The 17,144-nt window shown below is 42.6% G+C and overlaps 1 protein-coding gene across 4 annotated transcripts; it reads right to left on the bottom strand.

Moving 5' to 3' along the window:
* Positions 1–2,399: 2,399 nt before the first annotated feature.
* On the bottom strand, positions 2,400–15,881 carry UPF3B (UPF3B regulator of nonsense mediated mRNA decay). 4 transcript variants are annotated; one of them, XM_058197084.1, is made up of 10 exons: positions 15,453–15,881; positions 12,634–12,761; positions 12,367–12,473; positions 9,491–9,589; positions 8,863–8,973; positions 8,593–8,636; positions 7,396–7,584; positions 6,032–6,210; positions 4,814–5,120; positions 2,400–3,491 (listed from the first exon to the last, which is right to left on the bottom strand). In XM_058197084.1, exons 1-10 carry the CDS (start codon positions 15,609–15,611, stop codon positions 3,345–3,347), a joined length of 1,470 nt encoding a protein of 489 aa, XP_058053067.1. In that variant the 5' UTR covers positions 15,612–15,881; the 3' UTR covers positions 2,400–3,344. The 4 variants fall into 4 exon arrangements, with proteins under 4 accessions (XP_058053067.1, XP_058053063.1, XP_058053064.1 ...); XM_058197080.1 differs by having other exon boundaries at positions 6,032–6,201; positions 15,453–15,839; XM_058197081.1 differs by having other exon boundaries at positions 12,634–12,740; positions 15,453–15,835.
* Between the last annotated feature and the right edge of the window lie 1,263 nt (positions 15,882–17,144).

Raw genomic sequence — 17,144 nt, forward strand, 5'->3', positions numbered from 1 at the left:
ATTGGGCCTCTGGTGGCTCAGCAGACTAAGTCTGTCTGTTATTAACACAGCTGCTTGCAATTACTGCAAGTTCAAGTCCCACCAGGCCCAAGGTCGACTCAGCCTTCCATCCTTTATAAGGTAGGTAAAATGAGGACCCAGATTGTTGGGGGCAATAAGTTGACTTTGTATATAATATACAAATGGATGAAGACTATTGCTTGACATAGTGTAAGCCGCCCCGAGTCTTCGGAGAAAGGCGGGATATAAATTTAAATAAATTTTAAAAAAGGATACGAATAAAAGAGGACATTAGGACAGGGACGGAAGGCACATTGGTGCACTTATGCACACCCTTTACAGACCTCTTATGAATGGGGTGAGGTCAACAGTAGACAGTCTTAGGTTAAAGTTTTGGGGGTTTGGGGAAGTAACCAGAGTTAGGTAGTGCATTCCAGGCATTGACCACTCTTGATGAAATCATATTTTCTGCAATCGAGTTTGGAGCGGTTTACCTCGAGTTTGTATCTATTGTGCGCTCGTGTATTGTTGTGGTTGAAGCTAAAGTAGTCATTGACAGGTAGGACGTTGCAATAGGTAATTTTGTGTACTACGCTGACCGAAGGCGGTGTAGTTCTAAGTTGTCTAAGCCCAAAATTTCAAGCCTGGTGGCATAAGGTATTTTGCTGCGAGCAGAGGAGTGGAGGACTCTTCTTGTGAAATATCTCTGGACTCGCTCAATTGTATTAATGTCCGATATGCTGTGCGGGTTCCAGACAGATGAGCTGTATTCAGGAATTGGTCTAGCAAATGTTTTGTATGCCCTAGTTAGTAGTACAATATTACTGGAGAAGAAGTGTCGCAAGGTTAGGTTAAAGAGGAAAAAGGATGCCGTGCTAGGAGAAGACTCTGTGGTGGGGGAACTGGACTTTTGGTTGGCTCCAGAATTGAATGGGGGCTTCCAGGTAGGACCTTTGTGGCTCTTTTTGAGTGTTTAACGTTGCCCACCCCTGGGCTAGGTGGATCGAGGGATTGGAGGTAACCGTTTTTAACACAGAAACTGTCTCTTTTGTACAAAGAATAAAAATGCAGGGGTGGGAGGAGTGACCTCTAGTGGGTGGGAGAAGGAAAACAGGCAAATAGACAATAGGTAAAGGTTCCCCTAGCACATACATGCTAGTCGTTGCCGACTCTAGGGGGCGGTGCTCATCTCCGTTTCAAAGCCAAAGAGCCAGCGCTGTCCGAAGACGTCTCCGTGGTCATGTGGCCGGCATGACTCAACGCCAAAGGCGCACGGAACGCTGTTAATAGGCAATACAAAATATGTATTTTTCTGCTTTGGGTTAGCATGGACTAGTGAATAAAAAGACAACAGGTAGTCACAATTACATCTTTCTCTCTCCCCAGCAAGATGTATGAAATATTCTGCCACGTGAGGCATAATACAGATAGTCCTCGGTTAAAAACCACTCATTTATTGACAGTTTGAAGTTACAACAATGTTGAGCGAGTGGCACGACCCAGTTCCCAGAGGACTGGACATCCCAGCACACCCCCAAGTCATGTGACTACAATGGGGCTAAGTTCATGACCTCAGAACCTGGGACGTGACATTTTGACCTTGGGGTCCTGGCCTTTGGACTTAGGGTGTGATGGTTTGCCCCTTGGTTGACCTTTGGACCTAGGATTCTTGACTTTTTCGACTTGGGATCTTGACTTCCTAGATGGACCAAGGGATTTGCGGTAACCGTTTTCAAAACAGATCGTCCTTTTTAATGCAAAGTGCAAAAATATGGGATGGGAACAATGACTTCTAGCGGGTGGGAGAAACAAAACACGAAGTTAGTAAGTTGAAAAATGCCACCAGCCAACAGCAAGGCAAGATTTCATATACACCATCCTCAGCGAAAAAGATCAGGCACTTCCCATTTTCCTTTCACAAACCATTTTCAGAGGAAAACAAGCCTGCACTTTGCCACAAACAAGGACATACATACATTCAATTTTGCAGCTACTAAGATTGTTGGACGAGAAGGGACAAAAACAGCCGGGGAAGTGAGTGAAGCCTGGGAAACCAGACCCTTATGAATCAACAGTAGTGCTACTATACCACCAGCCTATCAAGTACTTAGGAGCTGGGGGCTTGGCAGCGCGAGGAAACAACAGCCAATCGCCAGCCATTAATACACCAATCAACCAATAGGAAGGCACGATACGAAGCATTGGAATAGCCCAAAACACACATTCCGGTAGAGAGACGTTCCCTGAGGATGGACTCCAGGACGAATCCGAACGCTTGGAAGACTAAACTTCTGATTCTGGTAGATTGTCCCAGACCGCAACATTATGCTAGGACACACATATGTGCGCCTTCTGTGTAAGACTGTGTTTTCCCCACCAAATCATTACATACAAAACGATACTTTTAAAACATTTATAAACGGACAGGATTTTATTAAATATAAAATAATTGTGTTAGATTAGCATAAAGGAGAACCCCAGCCTGTTGCTAGGAGTTCTTCCTTAGTTTCCCACTGCCCACCCCGTTCTCCCGAGATTCCCTGGAAAGCCAGGAAAAGCAATCCAAGAGAGACGGACCGGGGAAAGGCTGGGATGGCTTGCCTTAGTGCACTGAAGAAGAAAGTCTGAACCGAAAAAAAGGAAGAATATATTTTCTTAGGTGGCGTTCAGAAAAGCAGAGGGTGAATTAAAGATGGATACAGCTGCCTTTAAAACAAAAGCTGTGCATATATATATATATATATATGTATATATATTTTTTAAAAATCCGTGTCTAATGTCAGCGCTTTTGTTCAGGCTGCACGAACCTCCCGCGAAGCAAACGCAAAGCTACCCTCTGGAAAAAAATTCGTTTAGAATTTTTAGAAGCGCAAGGAAAAGAAAAAAGACCGGCTCTCTCGGGACTTAATGTTTATGACAGCATTTTTTGCTCCCGCTCCAGTCAATCGTGTGGATTCTGGGACCGCCATGATCCAACCTTAATAACCCTGGTGCGGATCCCAAGGACTGGATTTGAAGTACAAACACTGTTTTGGTGGCTTTTTATTATTTCAAAGACAGCGCTTGTTACTGGGCTGCAGGGGAGCCCACCTTCCTTTTCCGAGGCTACTTTACTGCCGCTGCGGTCTCTTTTAACGGAGAAGGCGCCGGCCAAACGCAAGGTTGGGTTTTGACTCTGCACATGGCTTGGAATCCGGATACATCCCAAAGCATAGTTTTCTCTGCTCTCTCTCTCTCTCTCTCTCTCTTTCTCTTTCCTCCTCCTCCTCTTCTTCCCCAAGGCACTTCTGGACTGTACAGTTCATCCTCTTTGGCTGCTAGTTTGCTGAGAACAGGTGAGGCTGTCACACCTCTTCTTTCAAGTTACTAGCCTCACACTCCGGCTTTTTATCTGCTCCTTGGTCGCATGACTTGGGAGAGCTTTCGTCGTATGCGGATAAACGGCTTCGACTCCGGGCTCCGGGTTGGTAGAGCTGCATGGCTGGTCGGTCCTGAAACGATAAGAAGAAATTTGGACCGGATGGCCTGCTTCCGGGGATGAGGCAACAGCGAAGAATTAATTGCTACACTAGAGTTTGATAAAGGAGGAGGCTTGTAGCTGCATGTTCAAATGAGGGTCTCCTTGATGCTCTCTGAGCTGGGGGGGGGTTTTCTTGCAGATGTTTCATTACACAAACTAGGTAAGATCATCAGTGCTAAAGGGAGGGAGGTTTTGTGTAGTGGAGGGAAGAAGAGGAGGAGGAGGAGGAGAACAACTGTGGGGTCCTTGGTGCTCTCTAAGATTGGTTCTTTTCTTGCAGTTGTTTTATTAGGTTTTGGTTACAACCTTTAAAGCGCTCCATGGCTTAGGGCCTGGTACTTACGGGACTGCCTGCTGTTACCTTATGCCTCCCACTGACCCGTGTGCTCTCACAGAGAGGGCCTTCTCAGGGTGCCGTCCGCCAAACAATGTCGGCTGGCGGCCCCCAGGGGAAGATCTTTCTCTGTGGGGGCTCCCACCCTCTGGAACGAACTTCCCCCGGGTTTACGCCAAATACCTGACCTTCGGACCTTCCGCCGCGAATTGAAAACTCATCTATTTATTCGCGCGGGGCTGGCCTAAATTTTATCTAAATTTTATTTTTATTGGTTTTAAATTTATTATTAATTTTAATGGGGTTTTTAGTTATATATGGCCATTTTAATAATAAGTTTTTTAATTAGTATTTTAAATTGTATATTTTGTACTGTTTGTTTTTATCTTGGCTGTACACCGCCCTGAGTCCTTCGGGAGAAGGGCGGTATAAAAATTGAATAAATAAATAATAAATAAATAAAAATAAAAATTATGCAAACTAGGCAACGTGATCAGTGCTAGTGAGTTCATGAATTCAACCAGCTCAATGAAGTAGGCTGGGTGAACTTGGATTGAATTAATGTCTCTGTCTTTTCGGGAGGAACGGTCCTGCGAATCAGGCCTGGAATGCTTCAGAAAAAATAGGGAAGTACGCTGCGGTACTAAGCAATCCAATCAGAAATCCCTATGGCCAACTGGAAGTTTTAGCATCCTCGCCAAGAGGTCATATGAAACGGACCTTTTTAAGAGTGCCAAATTCAAGTTTCCTTCCGAACGATAATGAACCATGATGAACGGACACCCCTGCACGTCTACGCCCTTGATTAAAAAACAAAAAAATATGATCTCTCTGCCGTTTCTACCTCTTTTGTCGTATCGGGGGAGTAATGAGGCGTTATCAGTTGTCTGCCTGAGACGGACGGCTAAAAGAAATTGAATAAATACATTAAAAAACCCACAACAACTTAGGACTAGCACCTTGTTCCGAATCCGGTCTTTCTTGGCCAAATCGTCTCTTTTGTCCTCCTTGGTCCCCTTCTCGGTTTTCTCTGGGTTGCCCACGTATTCCAAGAAGTCGGCTCTTTTCCCTTTTTCTCGCAAGGAGTCTCGTTCCCTTTTTACGTCGTCCTCTTTCCTCCGGAACACTTTCTCTTTCTCGAAGCGTTCTTTCTGCCGCCGCCGGTCTTCCTCTTGGCGCCGGAGTTTATCCCGCTGGATTCTCTCGTAGTCTCTATCGCGGTCATAGTCTCTTTCTCGGTAGTCTTTCCCGCACTCGTCTTCGAAACTGACGCAAAGAGGTAAAAGAGGGAAGATTAAGAGGGACATTCTCCTCCTCGTTTGTTCCTTGAACAGCCTGGATTTTGCATGGAATTCCTAATGGAACATTTACCGTATTTTTTGGACTGTAAGATGCACCTGACTAGAAGAGGCACCTAAATTTAGAAGAGGAAAAGCCTCGAAAACGGGCTGAAAAAGCCTCAAAAATTGGCCCAAAAAACCAGCCTAGAAACGGGGCATGTGGAGGCCCAAAAAAAACGGCCGGCAGGTAGGTCGGGCTTTGGCAATATTTGGTCTATAAGATGCGCAGACATTTTCACCCCTTTGGGAGACAAAAAAGTGTGTCTTATAGTCTGAAAAACATGGTATCTATTTTTTTTTTATTTTAAAAAAGGGAGCTTGCAACAAATTCCTAGATAATGTATATGAATAACACAAAAAAGACATTAGAAATTGAAAGTTTCACATATTATATAGCTCCCCCCCACCCAGCGTAGGTTTCCAAATTAAAATACTGTAAAATGATGTAAAACGATGGGGTTTATGTATTTCCTATCCAGAGGTTACATTTTGGAATTTATAGTTCACATGTCAGTTAACCCAAAGGTGTTTTTTTTCCAAGAGGCAACTGGACTTTCTGGTTTTTCTTTGAAGACGTTTCGCTTCTTATCCAAGAAGCTTCTTCAGCTCTGACCGGATGGTGGGGAATGGAAGGATTGCTATTGAGTGGGACAACCATGACCTGGATGACTGAGAATCTCCACAGATACTGTAAGTTAACTTGACAATCTTCAAAGTTACTTTGGTGAGGCAGATCGAATAGTGATTACATTTTAGTACGAATTCCAGGTGAATTGGGTGGTGGTGGGGGGAAGGCCCTAAAATAACCAGGATGGTCTGAGAAACGAGAATACGTACTGCAGTGGGTAGACGGGTTTTTTGGTCTTTTCCTCTTTAGCTTCGCCATCGGAGCGCTTGGCTGGGATGCTGCCAATTGGGCTGGCGGTCTTGTCCTCCCTCAGATTCTCTTTCTCCAGCCTCTTGGCCTTTTCCTTTTTTTCAAAATCTCTTTCCTCTCTTTCTGGCTTCTTAAGTAGCTAGGAAAAAAACAAATTTAGTCCTCCTTACTAAATGCATTTTCTATGCAAAGCTAGGCTAGCGATTTGGCCCACTGACTGACAGGATTCAATACAACATGAGTATTGACAGTTATTTCCATAATAGATTAGTTCTTCCTGACGGACATACAAGAGGTCCTAAAACCATGGAAAGTGTAAATTCTTGCGTTTGTTTCCTCGGGTCAAGCCAGTGTGAGGGGTTTAAGGCTTTGATTGAACCACTTCATACTCATCTTCTAAATCAGTGGTCTCCAACCTTGGCAACTTTAAGACTTGTGGACTTCAACTCCCAGAATTTCTCAGCCAGAACTCTGGGAGTTGAAGTCCACAAGTCTTAAAGTTGCCAAGGTTGGAGGCCCCTGTTCTAAATTACTTATGTCCACAAGGCAACGGCTGGATGCGTACACGGTGCTAAACTACGGCTTCCTTCATCCTTTTTGTTAAAATCAGCTGGAATAACTGGCTAATGGATCGCGTTAAAATTTAGCACTGGGTGCCAACCTACTTGCTACGATCAAGTGCAGATCCTGCTCGAAATAAAAAATATATATTGGATAGTGCTCTGCACTATGTGATACAGCCATCTTAATGACATTTCCATATCTATGAATTACAAAGGACTTAAATGTAACGGTTACAGGAACTGGCTAGTCTAGTGAAGAGAAGGACCAGGGGAGACAGGATAGCAGTCTTCCTGTATTTGAGGGGCTGCCACAGAGAGGAAGGGGTCAAGCTATTTCCCAAAGCACCTGAAGGCCAGACAAGGAATAATGGATGGAAACTGATCACGGAGAGAAGCAACCTAGAAATAAGGAGAAATTTTCTGACAGTGAGAACAATCAACCGATGGAACAGAAGTTGCCTTCAGAAGTTGTGGGAGCTTCATCCCTGGAGGCTTTCAAGAAGAGACTGGACTTCCCTCTGTCAGAAATGGTGTAGGGTTTCCTGCTTGGGCGGGAGATAGGACTAGATGACCCTACAAGGTCCCTTCCAATTCAATTAATCTGTATCTGTATAATACACCTTATGCCTTTAAATTTCAGATATCCTCCATTGAATTCCATAGTGCTCCTAAATTACATAGGATTAGCTATCATATTCTACAGATATACAACAGGCACATGGTGTTTATAAGTTATTTATCCTACAGGAAAGAAGTTATACCTTAATCTTTGGTTCATCCTTTGATTTGTCCCTTTCCTTCTCTGGACACCTTTCCACTTTCTTTGTTTTTTCAGCTTCTTTTCGCTTTCTTCTTTCTTCTTCTTTCCACTTCCTTCTTTCTTCTTCCCTTTGTCTTTTCCTCTCTAGTTCCCTCCTCCTCCTTTCCTCTCGTTTCTCTTCTCTAAGCCTCTGCAACAGAACCACAAAGTTAGGTTTTTCCAACCAAAAGCATCACCTAACCTGCTGTTAATCGCAAGTATTTTGTTTCTAAATTAAGAAACATTATGAAGTTACAAAGTAAAGTATCTAATCACTAAAATAGTTATCTTTCTTTAAAAACATACATGCACAAGGAGCAATTTGGAGGGATTAAACCAGAACATGGGTAGGAAAGATAATTTCAAAGCATATTTTTAGGGAGGAAGGTGGATTTTCTATCCAAAGAAAACTTGAGCATAACTCCCCAGAACAAGATTAGAAAGCCCAATATTATAAACTGTCTGGTTTGGTTTTGCATCCCAAGACAGACAGACACAGACTTCAAAGTATAATTAGAACTGCAGAAAAAACAATGGCTACCAACCTGCCTTCCATTGAGGACCTGAACACTGCACCAGTCAAAAAGGACTGTGAAAATATTTACAGACCCCTCACGTCCTGGACATAAATTGTTTCAACTCCTACCCTCAAAATGATGACACTATAGAGCACTGCACACTAGAACAACTAGACACAAGAACAGTTTTTCCCCAAATGCCATCACGTTGCTAAACAAATAATTCCCTCAACTATTCACTAAGTCTGCATTACTATTACTATTAATCTTCTCATTGTTCTCAGCACCCATCTCCTTCCACTTATGACTGCATGACTGTAACTTTGTTGCTTGTATCCTTACGATTTATATTGATATTGTTTTCTGATTGCTTATTTGTACCCTATGACTATCATTAAGTGTTGTAGCTTAGAATTCTTGACTTTTTATGTACACAAAGACATTTTTGTCTTTTTATGTACACTGAGAGCATATGCACAAAGACAAATTCCTTGTGTGTCCAAATACACTTGGCCAATAAAGAATTCTATTCTATTCTATTAGTATTTACTCATGACTAAAGTTTGACACCATTTCTTTAAATACATGTGCATACTAAACAGTAGATCATAAAGCAGTTATAACTAAGGAATTATCATCACCTGCTTATTCTTCAGGAAGTTCAACAGAGGAGTTGTCTTTTTGGCTAAGGAGTTAAGAAAAATAAAGTGTTGGTGTTTGTATTTTTAAAAGGCATCAACTGAAATTACTGCAAAAAAATATTATCAAAATAAATACATGTAAGGCATTTGTCTCTATAATGTGGCTGCAAAGAGGATTTTAGAAACTTTATATTTTCCATATAAGGTTAACTGCTACTAATGTGAGACGAACAGCGGTTATAGATGTGTTGAATATGTTTAAGAACATACCTATTAATTCTTTATTTCTTGCCTCTATTTCTTCTAATAAAGTCTCGGGTGTAGATGTTAATTTTTCATCATCAGCACTGTAGCTTTCTAAAAACTTTTTATATTCTGGATCTAAGGAACGATCATCACATACAGATTATCAATACACAGGTTTTTTTTAAAAAATAAAATGAAAATTATAAAGCCTACGATAACAGCCAGCCTGCAGTGGTGCTAGATATATGACCTCTATTCGTCTATGGGTCAGACAATTTCATGTTCTATGATCCACCAGCAACAATTTTATGTGGCAAAGCTTCCATTATCACATTCACGTTCCATGATAAAATGAAACCAGATCAATCGTGCAGCAGACAATTCAGAAGGAGAATATTTATCTATTTGCTGGTTAATGAAAGAGGCTGAACATTGGAGACAGTAAAAGGGGCATGGCCTTGCTGGGTGGTTTCTAGCAGATCATACACCAACACAATCAAAGTAACCCTGGTCATGAACGGATGGTGAGAATTCCCTTATCTGGGAATTTTGAACCTGGCTGTTCCAGGAACTGCAACTAGAAATTCTCAAGCTCCCTTGGTTGAAATTTAATTTTAAGGGGAAAGAACAACCCAGCACTATCGCTACTAACCATCATCAATGGTTCCAGCTTTGGCATCCTTTTTCTTACTCTTCTTTTTGGCAGCTTTTTGAAATGGAGCAAATTCCACGATGGCGGGATATTCGAGACCTGTTTATATGTACAAATACTTTTTTTTTAAAAAAGAACCGCGTTAGGAAGGGAAACAGTGGCTGTTAGTTGCATTGAACAGGTTTCCGAAGTACAGCGTGCGATTTGGAGAGACGCACATGTGTGGCTTTAAAAACTTTTAAAAGCATTTTTTCTACAACCTCTTCGGCCGAAGAGGTTGTAGAAAAAATACTTTTAAAAGGCTCCTCTGATGATCCCCGTTGCCTGATCGTCAGAGACTTTTTTCTTTTCTTTTAAAAGCATTTTTTTTGCCTTTAAAAGAAAAAAAAAAGCCTCTGACGATCAGGCAACTCAGCTGGGGTTGTCAGAGGAGCCTTTAAAACATTTTTCTACAACCTCTTGACGAAGAGGTTGTAGAAAAAATACTTTTAAAAGGCTCCTCTGATGATCCCCGTTGCCTGATCGTCAGAGACTTTTTTCTTTTCTTTTAAAAGCATTTTTTTTGCCTTTAAAAGAAAAAAAAAAGCCTCTGACGATCAGGCAACTCAGCTGGGATTGTCAGAGGAGCCTTTTAAAAACATTTTTTCTACAACATCTTCCGCCGAAGAGGTTTTAAAAGCCTCTGACGATCCCAGCTGAGCCGTGCAATCATCAGAGCCTTTTTTTTCCTTTTAAAAGCATTTTTTCGGCCAAAGAAAAAATGCTTTTAAAAGTAAAAAAAAAACAACCTCTGATGATCGCGTGGCTCAGCTGGGCATGGGGGGGGGACAGGCAGGGATTTTTGCTACTGGTTCTCCGAAGCACCCGCCGTGATCCGGTCCAAACCGGGAGCATTTCACCCCTGCAGCTGAGCCTTCTGCGCTGGGGTACTAGTTGCGATGTAGGGCTTGAAATGGAACTCTTTGGCAAGATCAGGGCTGGGCGTGGTGGTTACTGGCTGAGACTGCTGAATGCCTTGGGACTCTTCCTTCAGTCCCAGCAATGCCAGGAGTGCCAGTATGCAGACTGACAAAAGGGCAGAAATAGAGGAGGGGCAGAGGAAGCACCCGTGTCGTCATGTGTGCGAAATACCAAGAGCCTGAATTTTGATCGCATGACCGTAGAGGCGTTGCAACAGCTGTTAACTTTGAGAAGGTAAGGTAAAGGTAAAGGTTCCCCTCGCACATATGTGCTAGTCGTTGCCGACTCTAGGGGGCGGTGCTCATCTCCGTTTCAAAGCCAAAGAGCCAGTGCTGTCCGAAGATGTCTCCGTGGTCATGTGGCCGGCATGACTCAACGCCAAAGGCGCACGGAACACTGTTACCTTCCCACCAAAGGTGGTCCCTATTTTTCTACTTGCGTTTTTTACCTGCTTTTGAAACTGCTAGGTTGGCAGAAGCTGGGACAAGTCACGGGAGCTCACCCCGTTACACGGCAGCGCTAGGGATTCGAACCGCCGAGCTGCCAACCTTTCGATCGACAAGCTCAACATCCTAGCCCCTGAGCCACCGCGTCCCTCTTAACTTTGAGAACTGGGCGTTAAGTATCCGTTCATTCAGAACTGCTGACACTTTGAATGGTTGCTGCAGCCAATTGGTCATGAATTGAGGACTACAAAGTAAGTTGAATAAAAGATGACTTCACACAAGACATTCCTTGTTGTGTGAGCGGCCTTCTCCACCATTCTGACCAACTAGCTGAAATGCATCGCACAGAGCACAATTGCTTAAATTCAGAGTGGTAGGAAACGAGCTTTAAAACCACGGTACGTTTTCCAGTTATTTTATGACGGTTTCATAATATACAGGCCAGTGGTGAGATAATACAAATGCATACATTCATAATAGATGGGTGTCTGGGCTTACTGAATAAAATGCTTTTGAACAACAATGACTATAACCTAACATAAATGATTCGTAAAGTAATTTTGGCTGCATGAAAAATGATAAATAAGCAAAATAAATAAATAAATAAATAAATAAATAAATAAGTAGCATGATCCTACAGGGCCAATCAGTGGCTGCTGATGTGACTCTCCCACCAGAATTTCTTCAAGATCTACAGTAATCCCTAAAATCTTTCTGACATTCAACTGTGTAACTATTGCAGGAAAAGATATTCCCACTATGCCAATTCCATTATATTAGGTGCAGAAGGGCTACAAGTACCATACAGTATGGATCTCAAAACAAAATTCCTGAACTGATGCCTTAATTTTTTTATTTTTATTTTTTTGCATCTGGATCTGGATTGGCAAAGCCAGCCAGCTTGATCTACCTTTAAAACCAAAAGAAGCTAAAACAGAATCCCAAGCAAGGAAATTGGAGCACTTATTTTGACTCTGTAAACTTCTCTATTAATCTCTGAATCATCCCTAAAGAGATGGGATTTTAGGCTAGTCCGGATCCCTAATAAGAAGTTAGCACCACTGAAACCTCTTCCTAAAATCCGTATTCCCTTGTGCAGCTTGTGTGTTCCAAAGAGTACAATTAATCCAAATTAGAATTGACATTTTATACAACCAAGCATCCAATTTTAGTTTACGCTGCAATTCTAAAATTATTTATTTGAAACCAAATCCGATACAATAGCTTCAGAAAAACTGTGCTGAGCACTGACGTATTAATGATCCTAAGGGCTCTTCCCTGCTCTACCACCTCAGATCAGTAAGGTTGTGGATGTGTAACTATGCACATTCTGAACTACATGTTAAAAATCTTAACTTGGTTATGGCATGGAAGCAAATAGGTGGTTCCAGAATTACAGTATACTTATTGTACAAAAGTTTGCCAATATATAATGAACAACAGAGATATGATAATTGTAGGCTTACTTGCCTTTGTGATCAATAAAAACATAACCATCAAAGCGATCCCTGAACAGAACTATGTCTTCTTGGTTTTTAAAGTTGATGTATGCTCTGGAAAACATGTGAGGATACAAACTGCAGAAGGACAAAAAATGGCAATGTTTAAGAAAACGTTGCTGAGTGGTGATTATAAATATACACAACACAGAAGGGTGTAAAAACTGAAAGACAGACGTGACATGCCATCGTTACGTGCAACACAGTCAAACAGTTCCCCCCCCCCTTTTTTTTTTACCTAGAGTCATTTGAAAAGAATTCAAAATAATCATGCTCTGGCAGCGGCTGGAGATGTTCTTCAAGCTGTTCCTTGGTCAAGCTGGGAGGAAGGCGTCGAATCACTACCTTAAAGAAAAATGTTTCATCCTTTACAACAGGTGAAACATCAGAAAGCATTTTTTAAAAAATGCAACTTTTTTTATAAAAAAAATAAATAAAACAAAAACATTAAAGCGAACTATCAAGTAGTTTAATTAAAACATTATTTCCTCTCCCCTATTATTTATAATAAAAATTAACTTCAGATGCCAACATGCCACTGAATAAAAATATTCATCCACAGAGGTGTTGTGTTCTTCATTTTATTTAGAACGATACTATGGAATCCTTCGGGATGTAACAGCTTAATCTATGTATATCTTATGTAAAACCCTTCCTTCCAGCACTGATGATATCACCTAGTCGGGTCATGAAACATCTGCAAGAAAACCACCAAGCTCAGAGAGCACCAAGGAGCCCTCAAGGTTGACATTCTTGGCTCACTAAAAGTGGGTGATATAACGCCATAAAGGGTTGTATCATTTCAGGTTTGGGGGAGGCAAGAGGATTTGGGCTCCATGACCCAACCATAGAATAACAGCTGCTACTGTTATTATCATCATTTATCAATATCAATATTATTACTTAGTACTATTACTATCATTACTATTATTATCAATATTATTACATTACTATCATCATTTATTACTATTATTACTATTAGCATTACTATTATCTGTTATCATTTATTGTGGCCTCTGTGGTAAGACAGTCTGTTATTAACACAGCTGCCTGCAATTACTGCAGGTTCTAGTCCAGACATGGGCAACTATGGCCCCTTAAGAACTTGTGGACTTCAACTCCCAGAATTCCTGAGCCAGTATGACTGAATGGCTGGCTGAGGAATTCTGGGAGTTGAAGTCCACAGCCCGTAAAGGGGCCACTGTTGCCCACCCCTGTTCTAGTCCCACCAGGCCCAAGGTTGACTCAGCCTTCCATCCTTTATAAGGTAGGTAAAATGAGGACCCAGATTGTTGGGGGCAATAAGTTGACTTTGTATATAAATATACAAATAGGATGAAGACTATTGCTAACATAGTGTAAGCCACCCTGAGTCTTCGGAGAAGGGCGGGATATAAATGCAAATTAAAAAAATTGTTATCACTTCTTACTATTGTTTATTATCAAAATAGAATAGAATAGAATAGAATAGAATAGAATAGAATTTTTTATTGGCCAAGTGTGATTGGACACACAAGGAATTTGTCTTGGTGCATATGCTCTCAGTGTACATACAAGAAAAGATACGTTCATCAAGGTACAACATTTACAACACAATTGATGATCAATATATCAATATAAATCATAAGGATTGCCAGCAACAAGTTATAGTCATACAGTCATAAGTGGAAAGAGATTGGTGATGGGAACTATGAAACGATTAATAGTAGTGCAGATTCAGTAAATAGTCTGACAGTGTTGAGGGGATTATTTGTTTAGCAGAGTGATGGAGTTTGGGGAAAAACTGTTCTTGTGTCTAGTTGTTCTGGTGTGCAGTGCTCTATAGCGTCGTTTTGAGGGTAGGAGTTGAAACAGTTTATGTCCAGGATGCGAGGGATCTGCAAATATTTTCACGGCCCTCTTCTTGATTCGTGCAGTATACAGGTCCTCAATGGAAGGCAAGTTGGTAGCAATTATTTTTTCTGCACTTCTAATTATCCTCTGAAGTCTGTGTTTTTCTTGTTGGGTTGCAGAACCGAACCAGACAGTTATAGAGGTGCAAATGACAGACTCAATAATTCCTCTGTAGAATTGGATCAGCAGCTCCTTGGGCAGTTTGAGCTTACTGAGTTGGCGCAGAAAGAACATTCTTTGTTCTTCTTCTATTACTTACCTGTGTTTCCCTGAAAATAAGACCCGGTCTTATATTTTTTTTGAACCCTGAAATAAGCACTTGGCCTTATTGCCATGCGCTCAAAAGCCCAATTGGGCTTATTATCAGGGGATGTCTTATTTTGGGGGGGAAACAGGGTAGAATAGAATATAGAAGAGAATAGAATAGAATATAGCATATAATACCATGTTTCCCTGAAAACAAGACCCAGTCTTATATTTTTTTTTGAATCCTGAAATAAGCTTTTGGCCTTATTGCCATGCACTCAAAAGCCTGATTGGGCTTATTATCAGGGGATGTCTTATTTTGGGGGGAAACAGGGTATTATTATTATTATTATTATTATTATTATTATTATTATTATTATTATTATTATTATTATTATTACTATTACCATTATTATCAATATTATTATCACTCATTACTATTAGTACTAATTATTATATATTATCTCTTATTCTTATTAATCACTGAACATTATTATTATACTTTTCTTTTATGTACACTGAGAGCATATGCACCAAGACAAATTCCTTGTGTGTCCAATCACACTTGGCCAATAAAGAATTCCTATTCTATTCTATTCTATACAGGGCAGGTTTATTATTAATGATCAGCATTATCACTTATTAATTATAGTTAATTAATTATAATGATAAACTGATTGTAATTATTAACATATTATACAGGACAACAACCCTAACAGCCCAGCAGCCTTCGAGGCGCTACTCTTGCCAACGGAATAACGTCTCCTCGAACATCTCCCCCTCCGTCCATCGACACCAGCGAGCTGGGGGTGATGGGAGTTGTAGTCCTAGCCCCTCCAGCGGGGGTCCGGGTGGGGAGGGGCGCCCGGATCTCTCTCCCCCCCACCCCTCCCCTCCCCTCCCGGCCCGCGGGCGCACCTTACTGAGCGTCTCTTTCTTGTCTTTGGGCCTCTCGAGGCGGTCAGGCTCCCCGCCCGCCTTGGCGTCCGCCCCGGCCATGGCTGCTCCGAGCCCGGTGGGAGCGAGGGGCCCTCCGCGCTTCTCCTTCGGCCTGGCGTTCTCCTTGTCCTCCTTCATGGTAGGGGCCGCGGTGGAGAATCGGGGCAGCGTCCGCGGGGCTCCCTGCCTCCTGGGCCCCGGAGTCGGCCCGCTCCTCTCGCGGGAAGAGCCGAAGGAAAGCCGCGACGCCACAGCGCCCTCCTCACGACCAGGCAGGCGGCGCGACTCCGCCAGGCCGCGCGTTGCCACGGCGACCAGCCAGGGCGGGCAGGGACTCCACTTCCCGGCATGCTTTGCGCCTTCGACTCTCCGGGGCAGAGTTGGAAGAAAAACTACCACCTTACAGGGTTGTCAAACTGGCGGGTGCGTCACGCGCAGGCCGCGCCCACCTACGGAGGGGCGGATGCGTCACGCGCAGGCCACGCCAGGGTCCGCGAAGGGGCGGGGGAAGAGAAACGTCGCGAAACGTCACGTGATGCGGCGCGTGATAGTGATAGTGACTGTGTAGGCCGGGGATATCTTTGGTGAAGCCTTGCCAAAATATCCCCGCCCTACACCGGCATTCCCTCTATGTAAATAACTCTCCAGCTCGTATGGACACCTCGGCCCAAAGAATAAAAGAAATAATAATTAAAAAAAAACTCGCTTCGTCTTTCTCTTTAAAAAGAAAGGGCACTCCCCCTTCCGCCGTTGGGGCGGCGTTGCCACAGCAACGGCAAGCGGAAGTGGCCGGCCGCGCGATGCATCCTGGGGGGCCCCGAGGACGGGAAGGTTAGAACGGCCCGGCGGGGTGGAGGAGCCTTGGCGCATGCGCGGTGCATCCGGCTGCAAAAGTTCGGTAGACGCGGGGATTGGTCGGGATGTGGTACGAAATTATTCCCTCGGCGGCTATTATGTACATCGGACTGATCATCCCGGGAATCTCCACCTACTACATCCAGCGATATGTCAACAACGGCAAGGTGAGGAGCTGCGGACGCAGTGCGGAGGGAGAGGTTGGGACTACAAATCCCATCCCCTCTGGACGACACTCCCCATCCGCCTGAGCCGGTTGGGGTGAGGTTGAGGGCATATTATATATATATATATATATATATATATATATATGTATGTATGTATGTATGTATGTATGTATGTATGTATGTATATATACACAAAACACACACACACACAAATTCATGCCAGGATCCATGCCAATACACACACAAAGACATACGTATGTATATGTATATGTATGTACATATGTGTGTGAGTGCGTATTAATCTTAAGTGTGTGTGATCCATGCCACTACATATATACACAGCCACTTACATACACACATACACACACGTGTGTGTATAAATGTGTATAAATATATATATGTGTGTGTGTATATAAATATATGTATGTAGGTCTCTGGTTATTCGGGTTTTCTCCCGTGTAAAATTGGAAGTGTCTTGGCGACGTTTCGACGTTGCTCCCAGAAGCACGAAGCTGAAGCCTGAAGATGACGGATGAGACTTTGTCGAAACGTCGCCAAGACACTTCCAATTTTACGCGGGAGAAAACCCGAATAACCAGAGACCTACATACAAACACCCGCGAAAACCTCAGAAAACAAATATATGTAT

This window comes from Ahaetulla prasina, chromosome 11 (genome assembly GCF_028640845.1).
Source record: "Ahaetulla prasina isolate Xishuangbanna chromosome 11, ASM2864084v1, whole genome shotgun sequence".
Taxonomy (NCBI): Eukaryota; Metazoa; Chordata; class Lepidosauria; order Squamata; family Colubridae; genus Ahaetulla; species Ahaetulla prasina.

Bases quoted from the DNA above. Each gene is read 5' to 3' on its own strand.
- UPF3B (XM_058197084.1), bottom strand. From the start codon at position 15,611: ATGAAGGAGGACAAGGAGAACGCCAGGCCGAAGGAGAAGCGCGGAGGG. The intron at 7,585-8,592 runs GTGATGATAATT...GTTCTGTTGCAG, and splicing joins ACTTCCTGAAGAATAAGCAG to AGGCTTAGAGAAGAGAAACG. The intron at 5,121-6,031 runs GTACGTATTCTC...TCTTTGCGTCAG, and splicing joins AAACCCGTCTACCCACTGCA to TTTCGAAGACGAGTGCGGGA.